Raw genomic sequence first — 10,383 nt, 5'->3', positions numbered from 1 at the left:
AGAAGTACAAATTATAGAGAAAAAATAAAAATATTAACTCTTCTTTCGAACTGGTTGAGTCAAGAGCAATCCAAACAATGCTTGAATCTATTTCGATCTGAACTAAGTATCATCAGTCAATCACAGAGCAAGCAAGAGATGCAATCACAAAGAGATAATAAAATCAAACTTTTTACTCCAAAAAAGAAGAGAGATTCTAAGCAAAGATGTATGATATAATATTACAACAAGGCAATATGAAAAGAGTCAAAAGACTCGAGTAAAGGATTGCTGCTTCAGCAAATTGAATCAGTTGGAAATTTAGAATGAAGAGCTCTGTAAAAAATACTAGAAAACTGTAAGATCACATATAGTATTAATCTCTTAACCCATATAAGGATATCAACATAACCAAGGAAGAAATTCAAACAAGCAAAACTAATATTTTAATGGGCAAAAATCCAAAATGTAAAATTCCAGGACATAATTCCACAAACTAAACGAAAATAAGTCACATAGCATGAGAACCCTTTAGTAACAAAGCCTCATACAGCTAAAAGTGCTTTAGTTGAAATGACCAAATCAAGAAAGGGTTGATCTTGAACATGCCATCCAAACTGGCAAACTGCAGTACAGTAGCTGCAAAGAAAAATGTCATGAATAAGTGATTGAACGTAACAAGGGATATTACAAGGTAACACAATTTGGTGTTTATGTTAAAAATGATTGAAAGGTGTTGACCATAGGTGACCAAGGTATGTTATTCGTGCATGTAAAAGACACATGCCCATTATGAATGAGAGGAAATGTGACATACCAATCATGAGCGAAAACTGCCTGATCCAGGACGCTCATAAGGTCCAGATCGATCACGACTATATTTATCACTTCCTGATCCGCCACGATCTCTGCCAGAGTCTCGCCCAGAGTCTCGCCCTGAGTCTCGACCAGAGTCTCTGCTACGCCCACTATACTTATCGCCATTACGGTCAGGGCCATAGCGACTTCCACCTCCATACTTGTCATCCCTTCCACCATATCTACCACCCCCTCCTCTAGCTCCTTCACCAGAGGGACATTCTCGAGCAAAATGGCCCGGCTTTCCACATTTGAAACAGTCTCCACCTGATCCACGCCCTCCCCCACTGTCACGATTCCTACCCCTATCACGATCACGCCCCCTGTCACGATCCTGGTCTCTGTATCCATCCCTGTCTCTACCTCCCTGGTTGGGTTGAGCTTTATCAACGGTAATGTCCCGCCCATCCAAATCCATTCCATTCATTGCTTTGATGGCTTCTTCCATAGCTCTCTCTTCTTCGAATGAAACAAACCCAAAACCACGAGAGCGGCCAGAAACCTTGTCAAGCACAACCTGGAAAAGAACCATATAAATTTACGGAGCTTACTATTCCAAAAATGAAAAGCTTAATATGTGAGATAAATTGCATGAAATAGAAGGATGGACCTTATGATGCATCTCATTCCAGCTTACTCACAAGTCACATCCCAGTTCACTGAACATAATCTTTTTAAAAGGAACCTCTTTTCGAAATATACATGTTACGAACTTCAATAGTCAGCAATATTTAACACACGGTCATCATCGATACCAGTACACTTCCGTTTCCTTCCCACAGTAAATTCAATAAATAATTTTGGCATGAACAGTGAACAGACATTCCCATTTTTTCCTGCACCCAGCTTTCAAGGAAAAAACAAACTTTAAAACACAAAAATGGGAGCAACACTATAGTCAACTAAAAGCTGGTAAACGGTTCACCAGGTAAGTTGACAACTAAGTGCTTGCAATATCTGACATAATATCACAAAATTATTTAGGTCACAGTCAAAATGCAAGCCCACTAAACCTCAGAAACAAATATACAGATCACTATGTTCTCACGAAAGGTTGTCAAATACTTGTATAATTTTAAACATGAAGACCTATAACATATTGCAATCGGGAACAGTATCATAAACAAAGACAAGTAAGAGATGGAAATATAATACTATATAGCACCAATAATTAAGTACAGATTCTGTTTGTCAGTCAGGATTCCAAGAATGCATTATATTAGAAAAGGAAGTAAAAGGTGTAACAAGAAAACACTAGTATAAGGGAACAACGATCTCCAATAAAACACAAAGAAAAACTGATTTTCATACCTTCGCCTCCACAAGATGACCAAACTTCTCAAATGCCTGCTTCAATCCCCTATCTGAAGTTGACCATGCTAAATTACCAATAAAGCAGCGAAATTCATCCTGGTCCCCCATATTTCACTGTGCATAGTAGACATTAAATACTGTTAAAACTAATAACAGCCCAAGCAATTATAACAAATTTTGCTACCTTATTCAAGTTCAGAGATAAACAAACTGACCACATGACCCCAAATATTTAGAAATATGCGCACACATGCATAATGACTTATTGTACATACATAAGGAGTAGCTGATCCGAAATCCAGATGAGTAAACTGTAAACCAGCTAAGATGTGGTTCATGTTTCGTATATTATAGTAAAAGGAAAACAAATATAGAAAAGGCACCAGGTAAAATCAATCCAACATTCTTTTTACTCAGCATACCACTTTATAGCATTGCCTAAAACCGGAGCAAACAGAAAAATCTTTCCAGATACAGAAAAATTGTATTCTCTCACAAGCACATGGATTTAAAAAAAAAACGAATTCACGACATCAAATTCGGCCGCAGGGGTGAATTAACCGACAAAATAAACAGCAATAACACTAAAAAGGGAAACCAAAGCGCAGATTTCGCAATTATTTGTTTATCTTAGACACAATACAGTCATGAATCAAAATTACTGTGACGAATGAAAAATTGAAATCGATTAAACAAACATACAAGAACGGTAGGAATACAATCGAAAGTATGGTTGAAATCAAACCTGCGCCGCTGCGATTCGGTGTTGGAGTAAAGCAGCTTCTGGGATGAGGAAGTGAGGATTAATCGATTCAAAAACCCTATATTCTTCTTTCGGCTTTCAATTATTCGAAATTACATGTGTACCCTTCAGGTATTTTACCATTCCACGTCACTAAAAGAGTATGTTTCTTTATTTTTTCTGTTCCAATGTTCTATCGTTTTTTTATTTGATTTTCCACTCAATCTAAAATCCAATTATCTATATCTATACATATATAAATATGGACTTTTTAGAAAATTAACAAAAATGCCATCGTGGTTAATTAAAATGCATATTATAACTTTTAATCACAATTAAATTATGAGGAATGATATGCTGAGGGCTCCTAGTGAGCGCCAGCGTGAGCAACTACCACGTAATTGCTTTATTTATTTATTTATTTATTTATTTATTTATCTCTCTCTCCTATTACCTACGTACACGTTCTTCTTCAAACTTTTACTCCCCTGAGAGCATCCACAATGGCGGCGAGCGGACCGGCTAGCCGATCTCCGGTGCTCGCCGAACCATTGTAACCGGCGAGCGCCATTTCGGCGAAAAAATCGGCGAGCGCCATTTCAGCGAAAAAATTGGGGAGCGCATGCCGATCCGCGAGCGCTGATCGATGCGCTCGCCGGTCCGCTCGCCGCCATTGCAGGCTCCGGACCGGTTAGCCATCTGCCAACGAAATTTTTTTTTTTTTTAATTTTCGAAACACTATATATACGCGCTTTGCACGTCATTTTCATTCACACCACTTGTTTTAACGAGTACTCTCTATCTTAATTTCTGTACAAGATCAACAACGTGAAATGGAGAAAAACAACGAAGGTACTCCAATGACGAGCGGGTCTCAAACTCCCCCGGTACTCGTGGGAGGTGGATGGGGTCCGATGCCGGGGTACTACCACATGTACCCGTGGCAGTAGATGATGTCCGGGATGGCAGCCTGGGGGAGTCTGCCGGGGGGGTTACAGGGATGCAGATGATGTATGGGTGGGCACCCGGCGATGCAGGGGACGCCCGGGGGGGGGGGAAACGTCTATCTCCCCAGTTTTGATTTTTCAACTGCTTCTTCTCACACATCGACCCCAACGGAGGCGCAGTTCACGCAATATGAGACTTTCTCCTTAGAGGAGTTGGGGTTTGATCTTCTCGGTGTTCCGGAAACTCCCGTTCAAACGGGGGGGTAGGGCGGGGTCGGTGCCCCCAAAGAAGAAGGGCAAGGGGAAGGGCAAGAGGGTCGGCGAGTCATCGCAGCCGGGTGAGGACGACTGCTCGGTACGGAGGAAGTGGACGGGTGCGGAGAACGTCGCGCTGTCCAAGGCGTGGGTGAGTGTTTGCAATGATCCCCTCACTTCGAACAATCAAAGGATCGTCAACATGTGGGCCAAAATAGCAGCAGCCTACAAGGCATTTTGCCTGGAGGGGAGGGCGCGCAACGGGGAGGAGTGCCGGAAGGCGTGGGACCGAATCAGGGCTGGGGTCTCCCGATTTTCGGGCTTGTACGCCAACGCCCTCCGCATGCAGAGCAGTGGCCAAACGGAGGATGACTGCAGGAGGATAGCGGAGAAAGCCTTCCCCCAGCCCGGGTTGTATAAGGAGTTCACCTACTGGAACTGCTATGAGGTGCTGAACGACTCCGAGAAGTTTCGGGCAGGTGTCGACGCTGGCTGGCCGAAGAAGCAATGACTGAACTATACCGGTGATTATAGCGGCAGCAGCGGCGGTTCCCACGACCTCCCCGAGGGTGCTCAGGAGCTCCCGTCCCCTCCATCGTTCGCTCGCCGAACTCTCCCAGTTGGTCAAAGGTGGGTGCAACGGGAGGCGAGGGGGGGCGTCGGGGGGTCCCAGGAGGTCCAGTCGGCATCCCCCCTTGGCCAGTCGATAGAGGATCTCAAATTCTTCGCGCGTCAACAAACGCGTGCTCAGATGGTCAAGATCTTAGCCGATTGGAAGGCGGCAGAGGACCCCGAGGAGAAGAGTTTTATTCACGCATTGCTCGTGAGCATGCGTGACGATTTGAAGGCCACCACGGTAGGGGGTACCGACGGCGACGGGGGCGACGAAGACGAGGAGTGTGGCGGAGGTCGGGGATTTTTTTAAAATAATGTAATTTTTTTTAAATTAATGTAATTTTTAATGTACTTTTTTAAATTTTAAATAATAATATTGAATTTTCCCGTATCTGTGTCGTTAATTTAATTCCGTATTTTGTGTGATTGTCAATTATTTGTTTTATATAATTTTGAATGATGTGGCTAGGCTATTGTTGGGCTATTTGCTTGTCCTGATGATGTGGTAGGAGGATTTTTAGTGCTGATGATATGGCATAAGGAGTTTGTGGCTGGGCTATGGCTGAGCTATTCTCATTTTGGATGCCCTAAAATTCTACCTGAACATTTACCGCTCGGCAAAAGTTAAAAAATCTCTCTAATTATCTTCCACAATTTTCTACTCGCTAAAATCTTACTAGTATTTTTCTGCAGATCTGCTCTCTGGAAATACTACTACTGCTAGAGTTGTTTTTTAACATATGAACTAAGAGCACCCGCAACGCGGGCGGCCGGCGTTCCGCGTGCCGTTCCGCCGGAACGACTTTGCAGCGGAACGCGTTGCGGAGCATGGTTTCGTCGAGGTTCCGTTCCCATGCCGTGCCGGGTGCCGACGGCACGACTCGCGGCACGGTCTGTGCCGCCACGCGCTTCGGCGACGTGGCTCTCCCCCGCGTCGTGCGTGACGCCCACTCGCCGGCCCGCGAGTGGGCGGCGTCACGTGCTGACGCAATAATTATTTTTAAAAAAAAAATTGATTTTATAAAAAAAAAATTAACGGTATTATTACCGTTTTTTTATCGTTTTTTAATTTTTTTTATTTTTTATTTTCTTATTCTATAAATACTCCTAATTCATCCTCATTTCACACACAACTACACATCTATTCTTCCTAAATCAACTTCATTTCCTCTCCAATTTTCATATTCAATCTCTTCACAAAATGTCCGGCGACGGTAACTACGGCGGTGGCGGCTCCGGTGGGTGGGATTTCAACGCGTTCGGCGATTGGGAGACCATGTACAACACACTTGGTGGTTCCGGTTCGTCGACGCTGGGCACCCAGGGGTCGGCGACGCGGGGTGGGTACCAACCACCCACTTTCGATGTGGATGCATACGCTCAACCCTCCGCCTCGCGGCCTTCTCAGGGATTGTCCCAGATTCGGGAGGATATCCCCGTTGAACCCACCCAGGGAGGAGGCCGAGGCGGTGGAAGCTCCAAGGCTGCGTCTGAGGCGGCCGAGGAGGAGGAGGAGGAACCGGAGGATCTGGGCCGGCATCCGTACAGCAACGAAGAAACAAAGGCTGTGTACAATGCCTGGCTCACCGTCTTGTACGATCCCATCGTCGGGAATCAACAAGCCGCCAAGTGCTTCTGGGAAAAGGTCCATGATGTCTACCACCAGACTAAGCCGAAAGGGGTCCGGAAGCGCAAATATACAATGCTCCGTGCTCACTTTGGCTGAGTCGACTTACAGGTCAAAAAAATTCTGCGGCATCTACTCGGCCGAAGCGGAGCTTCGGGCGCCGACATTCTGAGGGCGGCTTTGCGCGCCTCCCACCAGGACACCGGTATTTGGCAGCTCGTCAAGGACGAGGAAAGGTGGGTCGGCGGTGTCCGCTCCAGCTCGGGCTCAACCTCAAAGCGCACGAAGCACACGACGAGCGGCAACTACTCGTCTGGTGACACCGGGGAGGGCAGCGAGGGTGAACCGCAGGTGTTTGCGGATACGGCCAGCGAATACGGGGGATCCAGCCGTGGGCGCCGTCGGCCGCAAGGGACGAAGGCGGCGAAGGCGGCTAGAGCGAGGAAGGGCCGAGGCGAATCAAGCCAGCCGGCCTTGGGATCGGGCTCGCGGGGAGGCTCGGACACACTTATGGTGGCGTACATGACCGCCACAATGGCGGACACTTCCTGCTTCTCGTACGCCCAATTCGTGACCTGGTGGAACGGAATTGTGCATATGGCAGCACAAGTTGGCCTTCCGACTCCCCCTCAACCTCGACCGCCTCCGGACGATGATTAGCCGGCGGAGTAGTTTTTGTATTTTCCCACGTTTAATTGTGTGTTTTTTATTTGTGTTTTTTATTTTTTTAGGATTTTAATTGTGTGTTTTTTATTTTTTTAGGTTTAAGTTGTAATTTTTTTTAATGTTGTGTGTTTTTAAATAAAGTGTGTTTGTTTTAATTGAATTGGGTTGGAAATAAAAATAAGAAATGAAATTGAATAAATAGTAATTTAAGGAACGGTTAAGGAACGGCTAAGGAACGGAGGGTTGCAGGTTCCGTTCCTTAGTTAAGGAATGGAGTAAAAAGTACAGTGGGGCCCGCAAATAGTAGTTTAAGGAACGGTATAGGAACGGCGTTGTGGATGGCCTAATGAATATAAGATAAAATACACTCGGAGAATACATTGGCGTAAAAGCAATCTCCACCTTCTCCACTCATAAGATCAACCAAAACCTAAATTCAAGATGGAATTAGGACGAAGGAAGCAAGAATAAAAGAATTTTTTATTGAATAAGAGCAAGGTTTTACTTTAGCATTTTCTCAAACAATTTGAGTATCAAGAATTATCAAAACTTAGATCCTAACAATCTCAATTCACCTGATAATTCATACAAATATGATTTATTCAACAACCAAAACAGACAACAATAGTATAAAATATTCAAATTCATTATCAACATTGAAAAAATATATGTCTACACACACAAATTAATCTCACATGCTGACACATTAACTTCCAACCAAGTACAGAGTCAATCCATCTTTGAGTAAAATGCATAAAATCTTAGAGCATGCGCAGCGGTGGCGTCCGTCGCCACCGCCGTCCGCGCCGCTGACACGGCGCTGCTCGATGTATCGCCACCGCCGTCCGCGCAGCTGGCACGGACGCCATCCGCCGCCGCTGCGCTCGCGCCGCTGACACGGCGCTGCTCGATGTATCGAGCACGTCCGTGCCAGCGGACGCACACGTGGCGCACTCCCATTCGTCAACTGCGTAGCCGTTGCATTTAAACATTATTTATTTATTTTTTTAAAAATTGGTTTTTTATTAAAAAAACCGATAAAAAAAAATTCACTTCCCCAAAAAAATATATCAGTTTATAACCGTTTTTTACACTTTTTTTTTCATTTTTTTACCCCAAAAATACACACTTTCATCTATAAATACCCCCAATTTCACCCCAAAAATTCACATCAAACTACACAACTCTCATCATCATTCTCCAATATCCATTCTCATCTCCATTCTCTCATATCCATTTTCATCTTCATTCTCTCATACCCTACAACATCACTACGTCCGGCCAAAACGATAACCCTTCGGGCTCCCACGGTTGGAACCCCGAATGGTTCTGTTCACAACAGTTTCCTAGTCCGGAAACGGAATATTCGGCCCCTCCTTAAACCCAAGATTCGGCCGTTCCGGGTGGCTACCGTCCATACCCAATTGACGACCAAGGTGCCTCCGAAGGGCGCTACGGGTGGACACCGGAGCCTAGGCCTCGCGCCCCTTCCCAAATGCCGACTCCTCCATCTCGCGCCGGTGTCCGCACACCGTACTCACCGGCGGAGATGGAAAGATTGTTCAAGGCGTACTTGGAAATCTCCGAAGATGCGGTGGTTGGAACGAACCAATCCGGCGATCACTTTTGGTGGAGCGTCTCTAGCCGGTACAATGCAAATCGGCCGCCGGGAACGATCGAGCGCAATGAGAGTATGGTGCGCAACTGCATCGGTCGAGCCAACGAAGAAATTGGCAAGTTCAACGGCTATTTCATCCAGGAGTCCCGGAATGCCGGGAGCGGCCGAAGCGAGGTCGACATCATCACCGCCGCGCTGAGCACCTACCAATCCATGAACGGTAAGTCGTTCAAATATCTTAACGTTTGGCAGGAGACGCAGACGCACCCGAAGTATAAGGGAGACATAACATCCTCCTCTAGCTGCTCCTCCAAACGATCAAGGTCGGTAGCCCTATCCGACTCCGGCTCGGAAGAAGTGGCTAGCCATTCGCCGGAGCTAACTTGGGTAGCCCCGACGCCGGACCGAGCGGTTTCCAACGCCGCCCCCAAGGAAGGAAGAAGGCGGCGGCCAACCGTCGTCGCGGCTCGACTCCCGAAGCCACTCCCGAAGCCGCTCCCGCTCCCTATGTGCCACCTCCACCCCCGAACAACTCGCTGTGGATGCTCTTAAGCCAACTCAATATGGCCGATAGGTCATCTATGACCCCCACGCAACTTGAAACACACGAGACCATGATAAAAGGTCTCCAAAAACAATTGGGGTTGATCCCGCCGGATGCGTAGTCTTATTAGGAGTTTAATTTTGTAATTTTTAATTTTTAGGATTTTAATTATGTAATTTTTAATTTTAAGGAGTTTAATTATGTAATTTTTAATTTTTAGGATTTTAATTATGTATTTTTTAATTTTATTTGTAATTTGTAATATTTATTGTGGTTTTTAAATGGATTTTAATATTATGAAAATGTTTTTGTTTAATTGAATTTTATATTAATTGTGCTCGTCCTTGCGGAAGAGCACAGTTGTGGGTGTTGTGCTCTTGCCAGAGAGCAGACATGAATAGTACCGCCCGGGCCCTCAACCGTGTCGCTGGCAAGAGCACGGTTGTGGATGCTCTTAAGCTCTAGTTGCATCAAATTCCGAGCACTGGAAGTGGCTCGATGGATGGACTTGTTGAGGTGTAGGTCGCCGCATCAATTTCCAGGCAGTGATGGTCAATGACTGAGTTACGCACGGGTTCAATAAAATTGGGGAATTTGAAAGTGGCTACGGGGGTTTCTATCAATGATTATCACCGAGAATGAGAGAGATCGATAAAAATCAAGAGAGAGAGAAGACCAACGCCACCGTTCTTATTTGAATTGGGAAAGAAGGAACGAAATTGGTCAATGAGATAAATATCCCCAAGAAATTGCGTCTACCAATTGGCGTAAAAGCAATCGAATTGGAGCTCTTTTCCTTTTTTTTTCCTTCAACCCTATCTTCCTGTTCACTGGCGGTCAAAAAAAATCCTGAATGTTTCAAGTTTGGTGTAGTGTGTATTGGAAATGATATCAAAGTTGACCGAACCGCTGCATGTCAAATTGATCAAGTTGTTGATCAAGGAAGAGATTATCGGACGCCTAGGCTGGATCAAGCCACTGTTAACCAAGTTGATCAAGCCGCTGCTAACCAAGTTGATCAAGCCGCCACATGCCGAGTTGATCAACAAGCCACAATGCCTGATCTCAAGTCGCTGGACCGCCAAGCTGATCAAGCTGCAGTACATTCTCTCAAGTCACTGGACCGTCAAGCTGATCAAGCTGCAAAGCATTGTGCGCGAGCCAAAACAATCATGAACTCCACGAGAGCTGAAGCTGAGAATGAGACAAAGAAGAGTA

At 45.3% G+C, this 10,383-nt stretch overlaps 1 protein-coding gene across 4 annotated transcripts; it reads right to left on the bottom strand.

The window, feature by feature from the left end:
• Nucleotides 1-402: 402 nt before the first annotated feature.
• On the bottom strand, nucleotides 403-2,983 carry LOC121780813 (glycine-rich RNA-binding protein RZ1A-like). Of its 4 annotated transcripts, XM_042178448.1 has the most exons (5): nucleotides 2,897-2,921; nucleotides 2,149-2,265; nucleotides 1,448-1,683; nucleotides 797-1,354; nucleotides 403-618 (listed from the first exon to the last, which is right to left on the bottom strand). In XM_042178448.1, the coding sequence occupies exons 3-4, from the start codon at nucleotides 1,457-1,459 to the stop codon at nucleotides 800-802; spliced, it is 567 nt and encodes a 188-aa protein (XP_042034382.1). In that variant the 5' UTR covers nucleotides 1,460-1,683; nucleotides 2,149-2,265; nucleotides 2,897-2,921; the 3' UTR covers nucleotides 403-618; nucleotides 797-799. The 4 variants fall into 4 exon arrangements, with proteins under 4 accessions (XP_042034382.1, XP_042034379.1, XP_042034380.1 ...); XM_042178445.1 differs by lacking the exon at nucleotides 1,448-1,683 and having other exon boundaries at nucleotides 2,897-2,983; XM_042178446.1 differs by having other exon boundaries at nucleotides 797-1,683.
• Between the last annotated feature and the right edge of the window lie 7,400 nt (nucleotides 2,984-10,383).

The sequence above is a fragment of the Salvia splendens genome, chromosome 20 (genome assembly GCF_004379255.2).
Source record: "Salvia splendens isolate huo1 chromosome 20, SspV2, whole genome shotgun sequence".
Taxonomy (NCBI): domain Eukaryota; kingdom Viridiplantae; phylum Streptophyta; class Magnoliopsida; order Lamiales; family Lamiaceae; genus Salvia; species Salvia splendens.
Note: the sequence above shows the minus strand (reverse complement) of the source record. Positions and strands in the feature narration are given on the sequence as shown.